This window comes from Cucurbita pepo, chromosome 6, assembly GCF_057944985.1.
Source record: "Cucurbita pepo subsp. pepo isolate OVF chromosome 6, ASM5794498v1, whole genome shotgun sequence".
Taxonomy (NCBI): domain Eukaryota; kingdom Viridiplantae; phylum Streptophyta; class Magnoliopsida; order Cucurbitales; family Cucurbitaceae; genus Cucurbita; species Cucurbita pepo.
In genome coordinates, this window is record NC_141803.1 from 14,569,553 (window position 1) to 14,594,906 (window position 25,354).

The 25,354-nt window shown below is 38.6% G+C and overlaps 2 protein-coding genes and 1 non-coding gene across 4 annotated transcripts; 1 reads left to right on the top strand and 2 right to left on the bottom strand.

Annotated features, from left to right (window-relative positions):
* Positions 1-91, top strand: TRNAL-AAG (transfer RNA leucine (anticodon AAG)). The gene has a single exon. It is a non-coding gene; the product is annotated as a tRNA-Leu (tRNA).
* A 2,552-nt stretch (positions 92-2,643) lies between these two features.
* LOC111797114 (cyclin-dependent kinase A-1) lies at positions 2,644-8,283 on the bottom strand. 2 transcript variants are annotated; one of them, XM_023680014.2, is made up of 8 exons: positions 7,614-8,283; positions 5,753-6,037; positions 5,469-5,656; positions 4,125-4,248; positions 3,833-4,054; positions 3,660-3,751; positions 3,469-3,583; positions 2,644-3,157 (listed from the first exon to the last, which is right to left on the bottom strand). In XM_023680014.2, the coding sequence occupies exons 1-8, from the start codon at positions 7,935-7,937 to the stop codon at positions 2,759-2,761; spliced, it is 1,749 nt and encodes a 582-aa protein (XP_023535782.2). In that variant the 5' UTR covers positions 7,938-8,283; the 3' UTR covers positions 2,644-2,758. The 2 variants fall into 2 exon arrangements, with proteins under 2 accessions (XP_023535782.2, XP_023535783.2); XM_023680015.2 differs by having other exon boundaries at positions 3,469-3,571; positions 7,614-8,282.
* Positions 8,284-13,783: 5,500 nt separating this feature from the next.
* On the bottom strand, positions 13,784-24,113 carry LOC111797734 (putative ethanolamine kinase). The gene is made up of 11 exons (XM_023680844.2): positions 23,929-24,113; positions 23,541-23,632; positions 23,296-23,402; positions 21,669-21,774; positions 16,446-16,568; positions 16,241-16,332; positions 16,041-16,125; positions 15,415-15,520; positions 15,256-15,322; positions 14,175-14,267; positions 13,784-14,081 (listed from the first exon to the last, which is right to left on the bottom strand). The coding sequence occupies exons 1-11, from the start codon at positions 24,069-24,071 to the stop codon at positions 13,965-13,967; spliced, it is 1,131 nt and encodes a 376-aa protein (XP_023536612.2). The 5' UTR covers positions 24,072-24,113; the 3' UTR covers positions 13,784-13,964.
* Between the last annotated feature and the right edge of the window lie 1,241 nt (positions 24,114-25,354).

The window sequence follows — 25,354 nt, forward strand, 5'->3', positions numbered from 1 at the left end:
GTTGAGATGGCCGAGTTGGTCTAAGGCGCCAGATTAAGGTTCTGGTCCGAAAGGGCGTGAAAGGGCGTGGGTTCAAATCCCACTCTCAACAATTTAATTTATGTACTTTTTTTTTATTAGCATTAATGTCCGATGCGGTGGGGTGACACCTTTGATAGTGTCGGCAAGTGTTATTTATCGTGGGTGGACTTTTCGTAGTGTTACCTCTCAATGGAGAATAGGTTGTAACTCTCACATATCGACATATAAGGAGACACCCATCCGACCCTCTTCAAGCCACATGAGGGCCTCAATAGACAAGGGTGCATGATCCAACTGACCATATAAAGTGGGTATTGAAACTAAGATGAGATATAAGAAAGATGGAGGCAACAAATAGACAAGATGAGCTCTCTATTGCACATACATGTATCACAATCAAGGTGAGTGTTGGGTCTTTCAAGGTTAGTGTCGAATGCCACGGGTGTGCTGACATTGCGCCACGCCCATGTGTCAAAATTTGGTATACGCACCCATTATCTTATATGGAGTCTGTAAATGATATGACATGAACACTGAAGGGTCGAATGCCTCGATCAAACTAGATGGATGGATGTTCAGAATGTCTCGATGATATGAACAACACATGGGTTTGTTCTCGATGGGCATGATCAAATGAGCTTCGATAGCTGAAGGCATCCCAAGACTTGGGATGACATCAAAATATGTTGGTTGTAATAATTAAGAACCAAGATGAGAATATAAGATACGGCGTTGCATGTGGCAGACCTTGGCCCCAAGTAGAGGTAAGGTTGAGTCTAATGACTTGGCCTAGTGTAGAGGCTTGTTGGATAGAGTCGTAGACGATTGAAGATCAATGAATTGGCTACGTATGTGGCCAAATAAGTTTAGATTTTGCATGAATTGCCTCTTGCCTCATCCAAAGTGGGTACTTCGCCATCTAAAACTCTAGGAGTGTTTTAATCGTACTTACCCTCTCAACGTACACGTACATATAGGGATGTTCAAATTCCAAGTTTAGACGAGGCCAACATATATTGACTTTGATTAAGGAAGTGATGCCTAAGGAACATTGGAAAGAGAAATATATCGTTTATGTATCATTGTCTCATTGGGTAAAACATTACGACTAACTCATCATCAGTCCATAGACTCTATGACTCTCGATCTAGAAAGTCTAGAGAACCTATCAACTTAGTGTTTTAATACCAATCTATAACGCCCCGCTTTTCCAGGAACTCGAACCATTGACCATTACTTACTGATGTGGAATAATAAAAAAATTCGTAAATTTAAAACAACTAAACTAGCATGCACGTTAGAAATTTGATTAAAATATTAATAAAAATTTCAGTATTACAAAAGACAGAAAGACTACCGGAATACAGTATTACAAGTTCAAATTATTTAAAATATGTGAAATGCATGATTTAAAAGACAAGTATGAAAGGAAATCTAGACTCGTGACTCCCCAAAGCCAACAGCCCATGTGCAACTCCGTCTCGAACATTACATCATGCTCTATCTGAAAAGAAAATCAAAGTAGTAGGGTTGAGTATATAAAATATATTTAGTAAGTAACTTGCTTATAGCTCTTAGTTTGTTCTCGAGTATTACGAAACTTATTTGGTTCCTTTAGTGTCTTACTCTTTCTCACGAGTTTGACATTTCTCTAAGGTTCTTTAGGTCTCCTGAATTTTCATCGTCATAGTTCTATATTGTAAGCTCTCAAGGTGCAACCCCAGCGTCAGTCATAAGTTCTCATAAGGTTCATGTACACTATAATCCTACCAACTGTTTAGGTACTACTGCAGACCGCTTCCACTCTCGACAGGTTCGCTAAGAGGAAATTAATTGAAAAACTCCATAATAATCCCAAAAGAGTATAGTCCAAAATTGAGTCAGGTTTACAATTAAGGACTAGTTGGCGAACCCTTAATCGTCCCCCATATAACCACATAAATAATCACGTTCACGAATAATCATAGTGTCGTACAGATAGTGAAGAACCCAGTCTATCATGCAAGACCAAACACATCAAAAAACAATACATCGTGTTGCTTACTTATAGTTTAGTGAATGGCTATAGTAAATGAATTGAGGTAACTCCAAATTCCTTCTCTCCAGTCCTTTTCATCTCAAATTTAACCTTTATGAACATCTTTGATGAAGAGATCGAAGCCTATTAAGGTCATATGTGAGCTAACGAAGAAAGAAACTATCGAGTGTAAATTTTGAGTTTGGACCCGCGAGAAGCACGTGCTAAAAAAAACTGAGTAACGGTCAATATTTTTCAAAAATTTCGTGGGGAATGATCAAGGTTGATGATTAAGAATGGAATGTCGAATAAAACGAGTATATAAAACAGTAAAAAAAGTACTTAAAATCGAACCTCTAATCTCGAAACCCTAATCCAAAGGTGGGCAGGCTGGTAAACAGAAAAGATAACTCTTCCCGAAGCTCCCGCCGACGTATTTGGACTCCCTAACGTTACCGTCAACCGCCACACATACACACACACATATATATATATATATATATATATATATATATATATATATATATATATACATACATATACATATATAGATATATATATCTATATATGTATAGATATATATAACATCAAGGATCAAACAACAATAATATCAAGGCTTTGCTCTCTATTTAAGCTCAGCCAATTATTTCAGTTTCCATTAATATTAATTCATAGAACAGAAAAATCAGCTAAAAGGAGTATATGATCTTACACATAAGCCTAATCATCAACAGCATATAATTTCAAATGCTCTTTTCGCGCCAAGTTCCTGAAATCTCTGGTTGATACCGACCTCCGAATCCGACCAGAGATATGTGTATCACGGTCTTCGATGTTAAACGTTGAGTATCTTCTCGACTTGGGTAACGGAGGCAAATTGAGGTTGTTGGTAGCCTCAAGATGGCCTTCGGTTCGTGACGGTTTCTTATTGGATGAGGTTGGAGATGGCAAGAAGTTAGAGCTCCCCTTTCCTGATCCTCCCCTGTTAACGCTCGAGGAGGTGCTCGTCGTAGTACTCCCTTTTCGCCCTCCTCCCGTGTTAGCACTTGAGGAGGTGCTCGTTGTAGTACTCCCTCGATCTTCGGTTTGTTCGTCAGCATCGACCATTTGCTGTGAAAGCTAAAATAACAACAACGTCATTACATACAATCAAGGTGGTTGCCATGACATCCTCTTTGGGCTTTCCCTTTCGGGCTTTCCCTTAAGGTTTTTAAAACGCAGTCTGCTAGGGAGAGGTTTCCACACCCTTATAAAGAATGTTTCGTTCCAACCGATGTGGGATCTCACATGCTTTGTAGCATGAAGTAGTTTCCATTTTTTTATTTCTTATCGACCTAACTCAATCGTAGCTATATAATTTTGGGGATATGCTGAAAAGTTCGTAAGGAACGGAGTCAAAGGCGGGTCAAACTCACATAAGCAGAGCATACCTGTTTGCGAATGTTCGACTCTTGTGGTTTTTCAGCAGCTAAATCTTTCCTCCGACGCCCTTGGTGTGTAGAAGAACGCCTTGTCACTTTAGAATTCTTGCACCTGTAAATTGATCTACGTAAATAAAAACGTCTCAAAAAACCGAAAAACTACAAGATTTTTCACTTATTTCCAACGACAGACAACTTACTTCGGCTGATTCGTTTGATTCGGTTCATCGGGCTCACTATGGATAACAGGAAGACCCGAAACGTCACATGCCAATGGGCTTGTGTAAAAGAACTGCAAAAGCATATAGTTCAGGTACATTGTTATACAACTTTGCTACCTAAAGAAGCTTAGATTCTAAGTTGGACTTTATACTTCATTCTCGAGAGCTAACGACGCAGAACTGCGATATGAAGGCTCTAAAGCAAGTAGAGTGCTTAGGAGGCCTAAAGACGAGGACGGCAGATGCTTAAACGATTCTCGGAGACTAGGTCGATACGACTGCGGCGGCTTGAAACTCGGTGATAGCTTGAGTTTTCTCCAATATTCCTCAGATGGTGTTCCACATACCTTGAAAATTTTGTGGAGTTGTTCAACCTGATTCAACAATAGAATAGTTTTGTCATAATACATAGTTCAACATGGCTTGAATTATAATGAACTTCACCTCTGTTCGACCGGGCAGAATCGGCCTTCCCGTAAACATTTCGGCCAAGAGGCATCCAGCACTCCATAGATCAATGCCGACTCCATAATCTGTAGAACCTAACAATAGCTCCGGAGCTCGATACCTGTTAAGAATATAAAGAAAAATCTAAACAGACCATAATCTATCGAGTATCGAACATAGTATTGATCGAAGTTGATACTCATGAACCAAATTGATATCTAAGAACGCACATGAGGGATGTGTTAAGAATAGACATGAAAAAGAATGAGTGTTGTAAGGAATCACGACTCCCCACGATGATATGATATTGTCCACTTTGAGCTTGAGCATAAACTCTCGTGGGTTTACTTTTGGTTTCCCCAAAAGGTCTCGTACCAATGGAGATGTTATTCCTTACGATCAATCTCTTAATTAGCCAATGTGGGACTCTCTCCCGACAACCCTCAACAATCTTCCCCTCGAATAAAGTACACCATAGAGCCTCCCCTAAGGCCTATATAGCCCTCGAACAGCCTCCCACCCCTTAATTGAGGCTCGACTCCTTTCTCTGGAGCTCTCGAACAAAATACACCCTTTGTTCGACACTTGAGTCACTTTTGACTACACCTTCGAATCTCACAACTTCTTTGTTCGACATTTGAAGATTCTATCAACATAGCTAAATTAAGGGCAGGGCTCGGATACCATGTTTGGAATCACGACTCTCCACAATGATATGATATTGTCCACTTTGAGCATAAGCTCTCGTGGCTTTGCTTTTGGCCCCAAAAGGCCTCATACCAATGGAGATGTATTCCTTACTTGTAAACTCATGATTAACCCCTCAATTAGCCAATGTGAGACACTCTCCCGACAATCCTCAACAATCTTCCCCTCGAACAAAGTACACCATAGAGCCTCCCCTGAGGCCTAAGTAGCCCTCAAGCAGCCTCCCTCCCCTTAATCGAGGCTCGACTCCTCTCTCTGGAGCTCTCGAACAAAATACACCCTTTGTATGACACTCGAGTCACTTTTGACTACACCTTCGAAGCTCACAACTTCTTTGTTCGACATTTGAAGATTCTATTAACATGGCTAAATTAAGGGCATAGCTCTGATACCATGTTCGGAATCACGACTCTCCACAATAATATGATAGTCCACTTTGAGCATATAAGCTCTTATGGCTTTACTTTTGGATTCCCCAAAAGGCCTCGTACCAATGGAGATGTATTCCTTACGTATAAACCCATGATCAACCCCTTACTTAGCCGACATGGGACTCCTCTCCGAACAATCCTCAACAAGTATCCCCGAACCTATCAACTTAAGCAGTTGAATTCAAGGGTAATTTAACAATACCAAAGTGTCACAACACGATTTGTAAGATGTCTCTTTGGACCGAAAAAATTAGCAAGCCCAAAGTCACCAATCTTCAGCATCCCGTTTTTGTCGATTAACAGGTTCGATCCTTTGATATCACGGTGTAGTATCCCCTTATCGTGGCAATGCTTCAGACCAGAGAGTAGCTGATGCATATAGCATTTGACCTGCACAAAGAGTTAATACAACAGAACTAATAAACGGCGGAAAATTTGCATCCGAAACGCCCGAACTGTCATTGTAATGTACTGAAGAGAACTAACCTGAGGCTCCGTAAGCCGTGCTCCGGGGCGAGAAATAACCCGGGCCAAATCAGTCTGCATAAACTCGAAAACAAGATAAAGACTGAACTGCATTCTTGAGGTGGCTAATCCTTCAAGTTTGACAATGTTGGGGTGATCCAATTTCAGTAATATCATAATTTCTCTTGCCATGAACTTCACACTCTCAGGCTCTGTTGTATCAAAACGGACCTTCTTAAGGGCAACAATCTTTCCACTTTCCCTATCTCGAGCTTTGTACACATTGCTGTAACTTCCTTGGCCTACCTATTACATAAACGTTTCAAAACTATCATAGATATTCATCAATAAATTACAGAGATCTTCGAAACATATAATTTTGTTGCAATTGATACCATTTAGAGGTATTAACGTGAGAGAATTGATAAGGAATCAACCCGAGGGAAAGCTCTGCTACAAAATGATAAGGAATCACTACAAGGGAAGTAAGATTCGGACTACCTTGATAATCGAATATCTCAAGGCAAGAACACTTGTGTAACGGCCCAGATCCACTGCTAGCAGATATTGTCCTCTTTGGGCTTTCCCTTTCGGGCTTCCCCTCAAGGCTTTAAAACGCGTCTGCTAGGGGAAGGTTTCCACACCTTTATAAATGGTGGTTTGTTCTCCTCCCCAACCAATGTGGGGCATCACAATCCACCCCCTTCGAGGCCCAGCGTCTTCCCTGGCACTCTTTCCTTCCTCCAATCGATGTGGGACCGCCCCCAAATCCACCCCCCTTTAGGGCCCAGCGTCCTTACTGGCACACCGCCTCGTGTCTGCCCCCCTTTGGGGAACAACGAGAAGGCTGGCACATCGTCCAGTGTCTGGCTCTGATACCATTTGTAATGGCCCAGATCCACTGCTAGCAGATATTGTCCTCTTTGGGCTTTCCCTTTCAGGCTTCCCCTCAAGGCTTTAAAACGCGTTTGCTAAAAGAAGGTTTCCACACTCTTATAAATGGTGGTTTGTTCTCCTCCCCAACCAATGTGAGACATCACAACTTGATTGAGATTCAAATCACTCTACCAGCAAGATTGATCATGTCAAGCTTGAATGATTCTAAAAAAGCAACCTAAACTACATAGAATGGTACAGAAACTTAGCCTTTGGCTAAGGAAAGGTAACAACACTTAGCCTTAATGATAATAGAACAACCTAAACCTACCGCTAGTAGATATTGTCCTCTTTGGGTTTTCCCTTTTGGGCTTCCCCTCAAGATTTTAAAACGTGTCTACTATAGAGAGGGTCTAGCCCTACTCCGACCCGTGCCTCGCACTGTCTGGTGACTGGCTCTAATACCCTTTGTAACAGCCCAAGCCCACCGCTAGCGGATATCGTCCTCTTTGGGCTTTCCTTTTCGGGGTTCCCCTCAAGGTTGTTAAAACGCGTCTACTAAGGAGAGGTTTCCACACCCTTATAAGGAATGTTTCGTTCTCCACTCCAACCAATGTGGGATTTCACAGATAAGGAATCACTCCAAGAGAAAGTAAAATTTCAATTACCTCGTTGATCAAATATCTCAAGGCAAGAACACTTGATTGAGATTCGAATCACTCCACTTGATTGAGATTCGAATCACTCCACAAGCAAGATCGATCATGTCAGCTTAAATGCTTCTAAACATGCAATCTAAACATCCCTAAATCATAGAAGACATCACATTTGCAGTTCTAAACTTCCAAGAACCTCGTAAATCCCAAATGCCAAACACTCATAACCTACAGGGTCAACATAATCATATCCTCAAAACTTACAAAATCATTGCAATTAAACAGAGAATCCAATTTCAAGGAAGACAATTAAACAGACACTAGATTTTGAGCTAAAAAAGAAAGACAACCTTATCAAGCTTGTCATAGGCCTCCACACTCTTGGGAACCAAGCCAGCCAACACATGCTTAGGAATATTGCTAGTAAGCCATTTGGGCCATCCATCCACCACCACCTCACTCTTCTCCAAACCTAATCCGCCATTACCGCCGCCGCCATCACCACCGTGGGGGTTCACTGCTTCAGACGCCTCCCTGTTGACAAATCTCCTCTGCGCCGCTGGCCTCCGATGAGCCTTAAAATCCCCAGTCCCAACATACCCATTTTCCAATTTCAGGCTCTGAATTCCCCCATTGGGTGAATTCATCGAATGCTTCGCTTGCGCGCAGCCCATCGATTTGGGGGAGAAAATTAGGGTTTGGAATTTGGGGAAAAGGGGATGATGAGAAGCATTTGGAGTGATGGATATGGATGGGGAAAAGAAGACAAGCTTGGCTGTCCATGGCCGGCACTTTAGAGATCTTCTTCATAGCTTTCTCCGCTCAATGAGTGAAGAGGATTGTAGGGAACAAACTTTTGTTCATTGATAATTTTGAGAGAGAATCGAAAGCGGAAATTGCCGTGCTGGGATTTGAGAGAAAAATGGAATGATGAAAGATCGAATCCAATGATGGCGAATGATGATGAACGCTAATTTGATAGTGGCGCTGGCAAGTCACTCTGCTCTTGGGCGAACTACGGTTGCAAAGACTTGATCCTTGGCGCATATCTCAGTAACACAAAAGGAGGGTTTCGCTCGTTATAGGTGAGAATGTTTGTTTAATCCACCCTACATAAATAGTGTGGGAAAGTTCTCTATTTATAATCAAATAAATTAGAACGATATGAAAATAGTAATAAATAGAAAGAACAATACATATTTATGTTGATCAGGCAAATATCTAGATATTTGTATGTTGAATCGGGATCAACTAGGACAGAAATAAAGCATTGGGTCGAACTCTTCTTTGGTGTCAAGGTAATAGCTATGAATAGTCATCGACTCCCGAGAAAGGGTAGAAGAATCGGACCTATTATGGGACATACAATGCGTTACAGATGTATGATCATTACGCTTCAACTGGGTTATTCTATTCCACTTCTTAGAAAGAAAAGAACTTGAATCAAAATACTTAATAGCATGGTGATGTATTTATACAAAACTTCTACCCGAGCACACGCAATGGAGCCGTAGACAGTCAAGTAAAATCCAATCCACAAAATAATTTGATCTATGGACAGCATCGTTGTGGTAAAGGTCTCACAAGCTGAGCATCGGATTTGAACAAACGTGAAGCTTGGATTTGAAAAATTCAAAGAGAGGTAAAAAACACTTTTCGTGAAGATATCAACAACCTGGTTCGAAGGAGACGTAAAGAAACACTCTTGCCCATCGAAAACTGTAGAGGGATTGACGCTTAGCGGCGATGCTGCCTTGACTTGGGCGAGAATATGTCTAACCCATGAAAAGGGATTATCGCTCAGCGATGATGCTGCCTTGGCTCCAGTGATAATATTTCTTACCCAAGAAGTAGAAGGGGGAACCTAGAGCAAGGGACAAAGACAATGTTGAAGCTGGAAGAGTCGCCACAATAGGTGAAGAAGCCAATTTTGGCGAGAAGGGAGGCGGCGACTTGGTTGGCAAAGAGGCCAGTGCAGCACTCAGATTTCGAAGGTAAATCTCTATAGAAGGTCGATAGCCTTCTCGAGATTCTGTATATTTTCGATGAGAATGTTGATGAGGATCATGAGGTTAGGGTTTTTGTGAACGTTGAAGAGTAGATTGGGAAGAAAATGAAAGAGGGTATATTGGTTAAGGAAAAATCGATTGGGTTAGAAAATGTGAGGTTGTATGTACAAAGTATGGCGAAGGGTGATTTGGAGGTCAAAAGAGTGGAGCCGAAAAGTAATCAATCGGGTCCGCTAGCGACAACCATGGCGACTGCCCCTGCGACGTCAAAGCTAACAGTGGTGGTGGAGAAAAACAGTAGAATATTCAAAAGCCATTGAAAAGCCGAAAAGGGCTCTAATACCATGAGAATGTTTGCTTAATCCACCACACGTAGATGGTGCGTGAAAGTTCTCTATTTATAATCAAATAAATTAGAAGTATATGAAAATAGTAATAAATGGAAATAACAATACACAGAAAGATACCTATGATAATAAGACAAATATCTAGATATTTGCATTTAATAAAATATCAAATATAATATATATGGTAAACTATAATTTAGTATCAAATATCCTTAACAATAGGACTTGACCAAACATCTCACGACACGAACTAACGACTGCCATGCAGTACCTGTATGAAATTAACTCGTGACCAATTTTGACATTGAAAAACATGAAAGTTTGTGTACATAAAAAGAAGATTGGACTGACTCTCCGGGACATGTTTTCCTATGTGACAATCCACATCTATCAAACACGCCCTCTCTTGACCCGTCACCTCATGCACCTGAAAAGGAAAATATAGCAAGAATGAGTATAAAAGTTATTTTCAGTAAGTCACCTACTTGTAGGCTCTCATCGCGTACTAGGCTTAACAGATTCTCACGAACTTCTCATTGGCTCTAGAACGTTTGGTTCTAGTCTTAACCCCTTGGGGCTATTCTGGTTCTCCGTCCTTTCATTTAAACCTTGAGAGTTCCATATGTCGAGCTGTGAATGATCGGTGTCCCTCTACGAGGCACTACCTCATGTATGGCTCTCTAAGACTATATGGCATCTTACTTAAGGGGTGAGTTGTAACCTCCTAAGTTCATAATAGTCCCCCTCATTGGGGGGCACAACCCCTCCCTTATCCTATGTAACTAATGGGCTGTATGACGTGGATCTCACGTTCCCCATGTGAAACGACTAGGTTCAGTCGGGTTTTGATCAGAAACCCTTATTCTCCCACGAAGCTATAGACATTGTTCACACATCTAGCGGCCTAAGGACACTCCTAAGGTGGTTTGTATGCCGTGGTGGTCTGTTAGGCTCCTAGGGGAAAGGTTAGGTCAAAACTTAGCGACTAGTCCCCTAGCCTTAACATTATATCGGACCATGAAAACTGAATGTGCACACATTACATTATCTAGAATCAAAATACATAATTCATGCAAAATTAAACATACATGCTCATCGACGACAACATCCATCAACACCCAGAGCAAAGATTTCACATATTCCCATCTTCCTTTCAGCATGAATTAAACACGTACATATGTATTTAACGGAAGCATAAAACACGATTACATTCTCATAGCATTTTACATTAGTCATCCATACTCATATTACCTAAAATCATTTCATTAAAAATCTACAGTCTAAAGTAAACGTACTAGCATGCATGTGTGCATCCAAGCGATTCCTACAAGTATTTCTTCCTAAAAATTCGTACGGTGGCTTACATGATTGACGCGTGCCCTTTTGCTTAGCATTTCTACTCGGGTGTTCAAAAATATTGATTTTCCTCAATTAGGTCCTAATTCACATAAAATAGGTTAGAATTGGAATTAGGATAAAAATCGGGCAAACAAGAGTCAAATAGGACAAAATCAAACTTACATGCATTTGCCACACGCCGGGGGAAGTTCTAGTCGCAGGCATCACGCGCAAGTACTTTCTACAGTCATGAGTTAGGTTTTCTGATTCAGGTTGGTTTGGTTCGTGGGTCAGTTGGTTCGGTTTGCTTGAGTTGGACCACGGGTTGGTTGGGCCAACGGGTTGTGGGTCAGAATTGGGTAGGCACGCGGGTTGTGGGTCGGACGTAGGCTGCAAATGTCACGTGTTGCGGGTCGCTCCAATCAAGGTCTGACATGTGTTCGGTGGCTAATGGTGCACGTGGAGCCTCTCGCCGGTTGACACGTGGGACGCCGTCATCTTCTCTCTCCTCGTAACAGAAACAACACAATTTTTCAATTAGTTTTTAGTCATTTGTCTCATTTTCATATCTCTCGATTTTGAACTCAAACCGAGATGATTTCTTCATCAAAGTTTTAGATCGTATTACAACCTACATTCTGATATTTTTTTTCTTGAATTTTACTTCAACACATAATGAGATATTAGCATCAGAAGAATGTCACTTCTTGGACGATTCTTGGCTTTTCTCTTTCGGAATCTCAGTCAAACTTCTTCGCCTATCCTATGGAGAATCCTTCCTAGAAAATATTTCATCATCTTAAGTTTTGATTCTTGAGAGAGATCTCGGATTTAAGGGAAGAAAGTTGATAAACTTACCTAACTCTTTGTTTCTTGAGCGTTCTTGGTCCTTGGCAGAAGGAGGTATTTTTCGATCACTCAGATCCCAAGAACCTTGGCTGAGGATGAACTCCAGTGGTGGTATTTGGTGTTTAGTTAGTCACTTTACATACATAATTGTTGAGAGTAAGAAAATCCCCTTTCATACTTAGAGCTCCGTTGAAATGATATTCGAAGGTAATGGAAGGGTTAATAATTTCTTTTAGAGTCTTGTTGATAGAAATTACAAAACAATTATGGAAGTAATCATTATGCATGACCCTCGAAAGAGGGAGCTAAAATTCACCACAAAATTCAACAACTTATCGATTTAAGTTCTCCTAGCAGAATTTTCCTCATTATTATTGATTTTCTTGTTGCTCTCTATTTTGCGATAACGCCACTCACGTATATTTTGTTTAGATATGTTACACTCATCAACATACATTTGAATAACTCTGCTGTTAGAATGACAATACGGTCATAATTATATGAAATTCTTTATGAGATGTGATGAGCATGATAGAAGTTAAACCCAAGAAATTCTAGAATAATTGTGATACTTTATGATGCATGTACGTGATTCATGTCACGGTACGGTTATAGGAAGCTAGTCATAATATAGTGAAGTTAGTTAGGGAGGAAAAGAGAAAGTTCATGAATAGTCAAAATGATTTTTTATCACCTGTTATGTATATGAAATTTAGAAAATTTGGTGATTATGGCCATGAGAGAGTTGTGATATGGCCACGAACATTTCGAGATGATATGATCACAATTATGTTTTCGGCTAGGATGGCGATATGGGCTCTAATGTTTCTTAACGATATGATCACAACTTGACGATATGGCCAATAGATAAAAGTTATACAAGGAAAGTTTGCATGTATGGTGTGCTTGCATATTTACATTTTCCGTCCTCAGTAGTAAAGTCACTATGTATTTTTATATTACTAAACCTTTACTATGTATTTTTATATTACTAAACCCTAAAATAAATCATAGACCGCTCGCACTAGTTTGACCTACCTATCATGATAAATACATATTATTATAAATTTATAATAACTTATTTAAATACATTTTTATTTCATTTTTACAAATAAAAGTTATTAAATAAATAAATTACTTATTTACATTATTAATTAATTAGCTAACAATATCTTAGACATAATCATTAATTAATTAATTAGGATGAGTTAACTTACAAAAATGTTTTTCATTAATTATAACTCATTACTTATTGAACGTTTATTTGGATTAATTTTAATTAGCTCATTTATATATCATAACTTTAAAGCATAATTGTAATTAATAACAATGAACTAATTGATTTGCTATTTACCAATTGGGAGACAAAAACATTGTTTTCACTTTTGTCTCTCATCCAAACTATGTTCTATGCCAAAAATATTAAATAGAGAAAATTCGTTTAAAATCTGTCATAACGGGAAATCTGTTGAGGATTATTGGGAGGGAGACCCACATTAACTAATTTACATAATGATCATGGATTTATAAGTAAGGAATACATCTTCATTGGTACGAGGCCTTTTGGAAAAGCCCAAAACAAAGTCATGAGAACTTATGCTCAAAGTGGATACCATTGTGGAAATCTGTGATTCCTAACGTGGTATCATAGTCATACCCTTAATTTATGTCTATAGAATTCTCAAATGCCAAACAAAGAAGTTGTGAGTCTCGAAGGTGTAGTCAAAAGTGACTCAAGTGTCGAACAAAGGGTGAAATTTGTTCGAGGGCTCCATAGGCCTCAATGGAGGCTCTATAATGTACTTTGTTCGACATGAGTTTATAAGTAAAGAATACATCTCCATTGGTATGAGGTACTTTGGAGAAGCCCAAAGCAAAGCTATGAGAACTAGCCACGAGAACTTATGTTCAAAGTGGACAATATCATACCATTGTGGAGATCCATGATTCCTAACAAATCCTTCTAAAAATAAGAACTGACGTAATAGATTATTTGAAGTTTATGACGAATTATCAGAGTAAAAATACCACTTTACAACAGATCAAGTAAAGAATGAGAAATCAAACCTGCCTCTATGTTTATGGAGTTGATACAAACTGATTGTTGATACTACCACACCCCCCATTGTATTATCTCTGCAGGTCCACGACCCGATCCTCATCGAGCAAGGAAAGATCTCGCCAAAGAGCAATATGTTTCTTTATTCTTTTTATACTCGTTGTAACGGAGGAAGAAATAACGAAGGTAATCGAAATCAATTGGAGACATCCTTGCCTAAAAAGTATAATAAAGTGAATGAACATAGAACATAGAACATAGAACATTTGGGTCAAATAGTATGGAAGGTCAATGGATGAAGTAAGATACCTGTATAAGCGCCCATAAAGCCCAATACAAGTGTGAAGCCAGCATGAATGTGTTTGACTCCACGTAGAGAGCTTCAAGATCTTCTTGGGAAACCTTTCACGAAAATACAGTAGTTCAAATTAGTATAGAAAATGATTGCTAAAAAGTACAATGTCTCTGCAGATCCTCGAAGCGTCAGAGTACTAATATCTTCTGGTACTCGTACATTTACATAAGAGAACGAAAAGGAAAAAAGATTGCTGCCTAGGGTAGAGTACCAATTCAGTTTAAGCAAAGAATTGGAAGCCCATAACGTTAGAAACCACGACTTTCTACAATGGTATGATATTGTCTACTTTGAGTATAAGGTCTCACGGGTTTGCTTTTGGTTTCCCCAAAAAGCCTCATACCAATGAAAATGTATTCCTTACTCTTATTTAGTCGATGTGGGACTTTTCTCCCAACAATCCTCAACAATCCTTCCCTCATACAAAGTACAGCCATAGAGTCTCCCCTGAGGCCTATGGAACTCTCGAACAGCCTTTCCTTAATCGAGGCTTGACTCCTTCTCTGGAGCCCTCAAACAAAATACACCCTTTGTTCGACACTTAAGTCACTTTTGACTACACTTTTGAGGCTCACAACTTCTTTGTTCGGCATTTGAGGATTCTATTGACATGGTTAAGTTAAAGGCATGGCTCCGATACCATGTTAGAAACCATGGACCTCCACAATAGTATGATATTGTCCACTTTGAGCATAAGCTCTCATGGCTTTGCTTTTGGCTTCCCGAAAAAGCCTCATACCAATAGAGATGTATTCCTTACTCTTAATTAGCCAATGTGGGACTTCTCTCCCAACAATCCTCAACATAAAATGCATGAAAAAGAATTAAAGAGAAGAAGATTCGTGAGGATGAGCATAAAACCTCAATCCTACAGCGTATGGTGTTGAGGCTCAAAGTAAGATAAGGAAAGCGTTCATGGCAGGGGTCATCATGGGTTGATGAAAAAGTCTACCAGATTCTAGACTTTTTAAACATACATCAACAGAATGCATGAATCTTTGAGCTAAAATGAAATGAGTATTTCTGTCAACGCACCTCGTCTGGTTCTTCAGGTTGTAAATAATGCCTGAAGAAATGATACTGTTCCTCCTTGGACGGATAACTGCTCAGCAATTGATAAAACTATAGTCAAACTCCAATTTTCCTATATTTTAGACGGAAAATTTACAGATGAAAAGAAGATTAAGAACCTACCAGCTGTAGTCACAGTCGTAGCCTGCATATTCATTGAAGTGATTACCAATGTCGAAGCCTCTGTAATTGTATGATCCATACTCGAAATCAATGAAGTAGAGTCGTTCTGCATGTTAGTAAGATGAGTAAGATGAGCAATATGAGGTCAATATGATGAGAATCATATTGGGGGAAAGCAGAGAAGTCAACTAAAGTTCACAGCCAATCCTTGGTCGTCAAGTTCCCTCTCAGCCTAGTGAGGGAATCAAATTGCTAACCAGAAGAAGATCCACATTCGAAGTCCTAACGTCCACATTACTACCATTATATCTTACTCCGACATCTCATAAGTTGTTCATTCTCAACAGTCAAAGACATGCTAATGTCCCTTGCACAACTATTTGGAAAGTATAAAAGATCTTATTTAGTATCCTTAATATTTGCAATATGAAAGCACATCTTCATAATTCATATCATAAGGGAATAATAATAATATGGAAAATGGAGAAGGATATATAGACGAGAGTACATGAGAGAGCAGGGGGAGTACATATATATTGTTATATGAGAGAAGAAAGCATTGTATGGTAATGGAGAATTTGAAGGAATCAAGGGAAGAAGTGGAATGTAGTATTATAGGTGGTTACCTTCTTCCTCATTTAGCATTAGGTTCCCAGAAAGCAGGTCATTGTGAGAAAACACAACGGGTGCATTAAGGAGGTTTGTTAGTTCCTGTTCAATCAAGTTGCATCAATAAACAGACTCTTTTCCAAAGCAGATGGTCACTCAAAAAATAGTCAAAAGCTATTACAAAGAATCAATAAAATGGCTCTATGCAAGAGAATACCTTAATCTCAAGTATTTCATTGTGAATTTCCGTAAAAGAAATTGAATCGAATATACATTGCTTCTCGGTATCATCAAATTGCAGTGCAGAGGCTGAAAGTCAACAATGAGAAACGTGAAAACCAGTTCAAAAGAAAATAGAATATTCAACTGCATGAGGGGTCCTCTGACCAGAAGATGCTTGTTATTGGTTGAAGAAAAATAACCTTTCCCGTAACATTTTAAAATATCGTTCCATAACTGAGGTTCTGTAGAACCTGGAATATACACTTTGTGGAATTTATTAAGCTGTTTAGCAATTTCTGCAGCTAGCTCTGGCTTTCTTAAATCTGCAAAACCAAGCAAAATTAACAGAATATTTGTTATTGATCATAGGATTCAAAAGATTCTCCCATAGAGAAAAAAAAAAAAAAAAAAATAGGACATGACACATGAAAACGTGAGAGATTGAAGGGGGAAGCAGTTCCAAGATAAACATACAAGCAACTCTATTGAAAGTAAAAAAGATGGATGACAAATTAAGGGTTAAAAGATCCCAAATTGATGTTCACACTAAATCAGGATATAGCTCGGTTTAGTCCAGGTTATAATGAACTAAGCCAATTGGTCTGGTCTAATCAACCTCCAATGCAAATCAATATTCATTGTAAACGCAAATAATGCATCTTAAACTATCCTACACAACATTACTTCAAGTCTGATGAAACCACACATCTCCTAAGACAGGCTATCATTCTCCCAACTCCAAACAATGTCCTTCAGCCCAATCAAGAGCTAGTTTTAAAAAACAACAAACGAAAGTTTTAATTGAACAAATAAAAAGAGACTAATGCTCAAGGATACGAGCTCTAAAAGGTATATAGGAAGTATGTCTGGTAAAGAGAAAACAAATAAAAGATAAAATAAAGAACACCGTAGGAAATTATGAGAGCGTCTTGGGCAATGCAAAGCAGCAGACAAAAGGATCCCTCCAACAGATAAACTTCATAAATAATGCAAAAGGAACTGCTAAGAGAAGGAGAAGACTCCCAACAAAGGGCCAAACTTACAGCTTAGAAGCTAGGGAGCCTTGAATGCGGAGACTTGAAACTAACGTTAAAACAGACTTAACATGGTGCTGATTGAGGATTCAAAAAGACTTTCAATAGAGAGCCAAACTCGCAGCTTAGAATTTTTGAAGCCTTGAATGAGATGGAGACTAGAAATTGACGTCAAAACAAACTGACTCGGTGCTTGTGCTATTTGGATGTTGCCTTGGGATGATCTAGTTACTGCCTCGAGGTGAAGAGTAAGCTCTAGTTGTTAGTAGTAGACATTGAAGGGATGCTCAAAGTGTGAAACTTTGTTTGAGGGAAGGAGTGTTTAGAGAAAACAAATTCTCATATTGACCAAGGAAAGGAGAGCTCGATGTAAGGACAATTATCTCCATTAATATGAAGCCCTTTGGGTGGTTCCAAAAGTGACGTCGCGAGGGTTTAAGCCCAAAGCAGACAGTATAATACTATTGTGTAGATGTAGCAGCATCAACATAACTTCACCTGTTGGACGGTTCATTTATCTCATAAAGAGAAATTGGATCTTAAAAGGGAAATTATCCAAATAATGGCAAGCCTCAAAAGACTAAAGAAATTCAAACAATTCCATCCATGTTTAACAACCCCAGCAGGCACATTGATCAACTTTCGTCCTCCAAAATGATGCCACACAAAACCGACAACTTGCTAACCATTTGACAGAGTTGAATTTGGAGAGACGGGAGGTGTCAACCTCATCATATCTTGTTTAAAGAAACAAGCTTGCTTTGGAAGCTGCTATAGTTCAACTAAAGTGTCGTCAACCCCATCAAATATCTGAGGGAGAAGGGAGTTACCTAGTTGTACTTCACATTTCAACATATAGAACATATCAACTTCATACCAAATGCAAAAACAATTATCACATATACAACGGCTTCAAACCTCCATAATGTGGGATCAACTTAATAATATAAAAACACAAAATAACCACGAACAAAATCTTAAAAAAACTAGATTAATCGAACACTGGATAGAATAGTAGGCTGGAGGCAAGAAAATTTTGGGTGAAGGGAGGAAACACGAGAACATAGAGGGTTGATCCATGGAATAGAAGTGAGGATTATTATCTCCATTGGTACGAGGCCTTTTGGATGGTTCTAAAAGCAAAGTTACGAGAGCTTATGCTCAAAATGGACAATATCATACCATTGTAGAGATATGTGGAAGGGTCTTTTTTGTCTTTATCAAATTGGTATTAGAGTAAAAGGCCTTGTATTCGAACTCCTGTAACCCTTGTAATATCATTTCCTCCTGAATTAATATTGATTCCATTTGCTTGGTCTTTCACAAATTTTCATGCCCACAATTAACGAGTGTTGAAATATTGATATAATTAAATATAATGCATCCTATTAGTTTAAGATTGTGGGTATAGCGGTGACTTAACAAAAAGTATTTTCCTTAAAAAAAAAGTATTTTTCTTACCTTGAAAGAGATGGTTGTTACATTCCTTGTGTTAGGTGCAAACAAACTCCAACATTGGCTAGGGAAGGGGCAAGTCTATGATGTGACTGACGACAATTATATTTATTAGTATGTGACTTTTAAGGTAGTTCCAAACGTAAAGTCATGAGGATTTATGTCCACCGTGGACAACATCATCCCATTGTGAAGATATATGGAGGTCTTTTTCCTTATTAATTGGAATCAACCTAGCTGTGTTGGTGAGATCCTTAGTGATTTCGAACAAAATTAGTGAGCCATTGTAGATGAATCCCTAGATTGGACAAGAAGTGCTTGTGATGTATTAAGCAAGTAGAACTTTATCAAATTAGATGGACTTGGATGGGAGAGTCCTATCAGGTCTGGTTGATTGATAGAAGGAGAAGCTTTATTCGAAGAGAGGAGATTAAGAATGTGATAGTGATCGACACCAAGTATTATCAAACAATGTGATTTGTAGTCAGTGCTCTATCTAGCTTTGCTCTAGGCCTTGATAAGAACAAACTCTTGTAGGTAATTGAGAGTGGATGGATGAAGGGATGCTCAAGGGTGACACTTGGTTTGAAGGTAAGATTGTTAGGTGCAAACAAAGTCCCACATGGAGAAGTTTGGAGATGATATACACCCTTTGATCCACTTCCTCCCTGTTGTACCAAAACCCTTGGTATTGAGGATTAAATCAAGAAGATTTCAATCCATTTTGTTAAAAGCATTTTCAATATCAATTTAAACCACAATGCCCTTTTTCTTCTTCTTGAAACATACCTCCGCCACTTCATTGGCAATCAATCAGGCATCAACAATTTGTCTACCCACCACAAAAGCTGATCGGTAATTAGTAATGGTGGAGAGGACTTTTTTGAGTTGTTCCAAAAGGACTCTAGCAATGATCTTGTAAAGGTAAGAGATGAGGCTAATAGGTATATAATCCCTGACTTCTCATGCGTCCATCCTTTTTGGTATAAGGCAAATGTAAAAATGTAAAAATCTGCATTAAAATCATTCATCATTGAAGTAGGGACTGAGGGATCAGTTACCTTTTACCGTGTATAATAGAGTGCATATGCCTCACTAAAACTGTTTCTTACTTCCTCAAGAATCAGGAATAAGGGGTTGAAAGCCACTGAAGGATCGTGAAGAGACTTTTCTTTAATTATTGCATTTACATCAACAGACGTTACATTAATACCACATTCTTCAATTGGCAGATCATTAATCGTAGACGTACTGTAGATGAAGGAATCTCCTTATAAGTAATGACTGGTCATCAAGCAGCCCTTGGTCATTTAAACACATCAACCAATCATAAGTCATTGATGTATAATCTCTAACCTTCCAAATTTAATATGGCTGGAATCTCATCAATTCTTTCATATGTAGGGCCTTTTCACCTTTACTTGCTGACTTAACCCTTAAAAATCCAAGGAATTCGAAAAGTCACTCTCAGTCAACTTCCTATTAAAAAATAGAGGATCAAAGGAAGGATCAAAATTCCTACTTTCATATAAGCTTCAGAGATATAACAAGACCTCCAACGTGTTATGCTACCGCTTCAAAAGTGCCTTTCTTCCAACTGATAAAGGTAAATTTTTAATTGATATCCAACCTCCATGCTCTTCAACAAGATCTGAGTGAAATTGTTCTTCTCTTGAACACTTTTCAATCATCAAATGAAATTTCCTAAGAGTTTCAATCTTCCATTTGATCCTTAATCTTTTAGAAATCTTCCTTCATCCATGTTGAGCAATGCTTTATCGACCATAAAAGGCTTGATCAAAACAGTGACCTCAAGAAATAACAAATAATTCAGTAAAACTCATGTTCACCACTTCATGATCATTTATTAGCCAAATTGGTTGAGAAGATTTTAAAACTATTAAGATTTTTCAATTGGACATTGGGCCTCAGATTTCCGTTCACCATCTCCACATAACTTCTGGAGACTGGAGTTGACAGACTCCTTAACCATGGGCAGCTTAGGCAGATTCTGTGATTTCTGAAATTATTCTTCATACTTCTTTAGGAAGTCTTTTAACATACCCCATAAAATGAGCCAACCTTTTTTAGAAATTTCCACAAAGACTTGACTAAGCTTTCTTCCAAGCTCCTGATGATCGCTAAACTGCACACTCAGTGCTCCAACCTAGAGAAGATCTTATTCATAAGCGAGTTGTACCAAATTCATCCCCGGGGATTACCAGCTTGTTGACCATGTCTTCAACAAAGAAGCTGTCATTCTCTAACCAGCATAAATACTTATTGTTTACACAATAGCTCCTTAAATCCTTCACTCAAAACAAGGGTAAACCAGAAACAGAACTTAAAAAAGAAACTAAGACCTGATGCTCAACTTGGAAGCCGAAATCAGATAAAACTGTTTAAACTTGGATGCAGAAACTGATGAATCGGTTGAAGATCCAGTAGCTAATAAAATCCAAGATCAAAGGATGAACACCTAACTTAAATGCAGAAACTGATAAAGAAAAACCGGGGTTGAAGGGAAAAAGGAGAGGTGGGGGTTGGGGGGGGGGGGGGGGGGGGAGGAGGCGCGGGGTGCTGTGAGCATGAAGTACTTAAAGAATAAACTGGTTCTAAACCAATCAAGGGCTATTTGAATTATTACTACTGAAAAAATTAAGATTCTCAAGTGAAATGTTCAAAACCCAACCGACATATTGCTGGACGTGAAAAACAAATTTTAGACCAAGATCTAACTATTAAAATGTACATATTAGTATTGAATTAATATTTCATTTCCTGTCTCTAATAGATCTTAACTACAAAGCTTTCAACGTGGCCACTCTTCGATGAAATGCTACATAATGATGCAACAATCTTCTATATTGAATGTTTGAACTGTATTGTGTGTAAATAAGGTCTACATCAGACAGATTCTCAATGCCTTCTTACCTGATGGTTCTAGCGTACGTGCATGAATAAATGACTGCACCATGCCATTTTTAAAAACTCCAAGAAGCTTGGCACCAAATCCTGCAGCTGAAAGATATTTGATTGCCTAATACAAGATTTCATGAGATTACGGAGTGAAGCCAAGTGAAAAATAAAAAAACTAGTTGCATTATTTGGACAATCAAATTCAAGATAAGAATAAAAAATACATGGTTGTATTATATAGATTGCACACTAGATTTCATGAAATCCACACAAACTTTCTTGAATCCTCTTGGTTCAAGACCATGCAAGTAAGGGAAGTAAGATCATAATAGTCGTAGGAAAAATCATTAAGAAAGTAAAATGGAACAAAAGACAAGGAAATTATGAATGAGAGAAAGAAGATCATAATTTAAGAGATCCAGGCCTACTACACCCTCTAAGCAACAAGGCCAATCAAGTATCAAAATCTTGAAAGTCACAAGATCCAACCCCAGGCAATTCGCGCCTCTCTCTGTCAGGAACAGGATTTCCCACACAAAGAAGATAACTTAGACTCAATTACAGAGAGAAAAACAACTGGCACTCTCTTTAGCAAATCTGAATTGGTTACAGAGAAGAAGTCTTCAATACTTGTATGCACGCATAAAACAAAAACGAACAGAATACGACCTACCTTAAGAGCTGTATATAGATCACCCAGAACACCAAAATCAATTTTGCTGATCAGATGATTCACAAAACAATAATAATAATAACCACTTCGTAAATGTTGGTTCAGTATTCAATTGCCAATGGTAAAAAAAAGTTAGATATATATATATGAATTCTGAACCAATATAGATCAGGTTTGAGCACAATAGATTTCTTCTGTCAAAGCTACAGTTTTTGATTGTCATGTACACATGAACGAACACCAAATGTACAGCATGAGAATATTTTCAAACATAGCTGAATTTTAGTTTACTTATTACGTACGTTGATTAAATAGTGGCTAATTATGGTCATAAAGTATGAAGGTTACAACTCTTGAAATATTTCATGCAAGGTTAAGGGTTTTCATTATGAGGCTATATAAAGCCATGTATGTTATATTTGTAAAGGAGACTTGGAAAATGTAGCAAAAAGAGCATTTATACTTTCCTTTAGTCAATGACTCATTTTCTTTGCAAGTTTAGATTGCATGTTTAGAATCATTCAAGCTTGACATGATCAAATCTTGCTTGTGGAGTGATTCGAATCTCAAACAAGTGTTCTTGCCTTGAAATATTTCATCAATAAGGTAATCCGAGTTTTACTTTTCCTTGTGGTGAAATCAAATTAATGGGGGAGTTTTAGCATTTGTGAACTAGGGGTTGCAAATCCAGGCGCTTACGAGGGTTCTTAGATTCAACTAGCTAGAGTTTCCATATCACATTAAGAACAAGACCTATATATCACCTTAGAACGGTTAGCTTTCGATTCACAGAGTGCGTGGCTAGATTGCTTTAGGGTTGACTATGCTAAAAGATGAAACACCATGACAGCAAAGGAAAACGAGTTGCCGACGTTAAGAACAACGACTAAAACCAAACACTACACGAAACGTACACAATAAAAGGATATTTCCACACTAAATAATCGATCAAGAAGCGATGCAAGTCACCTGAAGTTCCCGATCACGATTAATAACATAATCCGTGTTAGGTCCATATAGTCTGACGGTGATGGAAATGTTACTACCATTTTCCTCCTCCACTGTAACCTTAAGCACTGCAAAAGTCCACAAAAAAAAATCCATTCACATAATAGAAATCCACAAGCAACGAAGAAACAATAGCCACAACCTCGAACACAGCCTTGCCGTAATCTAATTGAACGAAGAAATCCATTGTGTAAGCGAACACTCACGCTGATTCGTGATCCCACCGGAGACCGTTTCAACAGAGAACCGAGAATCATCCAGCTCCGACCACTGCTTGAACAGATCCTTACACAGCTCGCTGCAAGAAAATCAAGAAACCGATTCAGAACAAAAACATTCAAACAAACTGAAACCAAACAGAAAAAAAAACAAAAACAAAAAACAAGAAGCACTGTTCGTCTTTCTCCGAGAAGCACTGTTCGTCTTGCTTCGAGAAGCTAGGAGATGACATCATCAAATTCAAAACAAAAAACAAAAAACAAGAAGCACTGTTCATCTTGCTTCCAGTTCATCGAAAACACAACAGAAATAGACGCCATAAACAATCCGTATGTGGAAAAAAAAAAAAAAAAAAGGAACCGAACCAATACGAACATTATGCGAGGGATCATGGCGGGAAGAGGAAGATAATGGTCGACGGAAAGAGTCGATAACTGATACGACTCGGTGTTGCCATCTCCATTTCCTACAGATTCTTCCACATCCACCAAGCCATTGTCGATCTTCTCAGCCCCCATGATTTCTCAATCTTTTTTTTTTTTTTTTTTTTTTTTGGATTCAGCTATGAATCAACACAAGAACAAAAGAACATAGATTCACGAACTTTTCTTGGAGATTTGAAAGCGCAATATTAATGGGAACATGTGCTCCTTCATCAACGGTTCTGTTTGCTGTATGATCATAGCGACGATTCTCCACCGCACGATTAAAAATGTGTTTAACTTCTTTGACTGTTATTGCTAAACTTTATTGTTATAATCGTCACATTAATGCGACCCAATTATTAAATTATTGAAAATATCTTATGACTTATGAAATTAGTTTCATTTATATTTCCAACTTAAAATTGTTCATTTTAACCGTTACGGTTTGAAGTTCGTTACAAAACCGTTCGGGAATCTTTTGTCATTATATTCATAAACACTATCTCCATTGGTATTAGCGCGTTCGGGAAAACTAAAAGAAAACCCATGAGAGTTTAACATTGGTATAAGTTGTCTAATCTCTTGAAATTCTTAGAGACGTCATTAATAAAGTGTTTAAACTAAATCACCGTCATCCGTGCAGAGTCGTTTTAACCTTTACCTGAAATATAAGGGGAAATACTCGGTATGTAATCCCACTGTTGGGAGTCAGGTGATGCAATCGCACACATATATGATGGAACCTATCTTTTTTAAAACAACATAGCATGACTTTGAGCTCTTTTCAATCTAGACACGGTTGGATGTGCAATATTTCCCCACACATGAACCCACCAGGCAGACTTATATACGTACCCCTAAACCTAGCTCGTTAGACTAAACATGTTGACACGTCACCGGACACCATAGAAGGAAATACCCACATGATATCATAACGAATATGAATATCGAAAGGTACGCGTCCATACTAACATAACATAAAGGAAATCCTTTATTCTGGTCAATTGGCATCAGAGTAACATAAACGAAATCACTGTCATCCGTGCAGAGTCGTTTTAACCTTTACCTGAAATATAAGGGGAAATACTCAGGACGTAACTCCACTGTTGGAAGTTAGGTGATGCAATCGCACACATACATGATGGGACGTATCTTTTTTTAAAACAACATAGCATGACTTTGAGCTCGAAGACACGGTTGGATGTGTGGTATTTCCCCACACATGGCCCATGCACGCGCACATGGACCCACCAGGCAGACTTATATACGTACCCCTGGGCCTAGCTCGTTGGACTAAACACGTTGACACGTCACTGGACACCATAGAAGGAAAGACCCACATGATATCATGACAAACATGAATATCGAAAGGTACC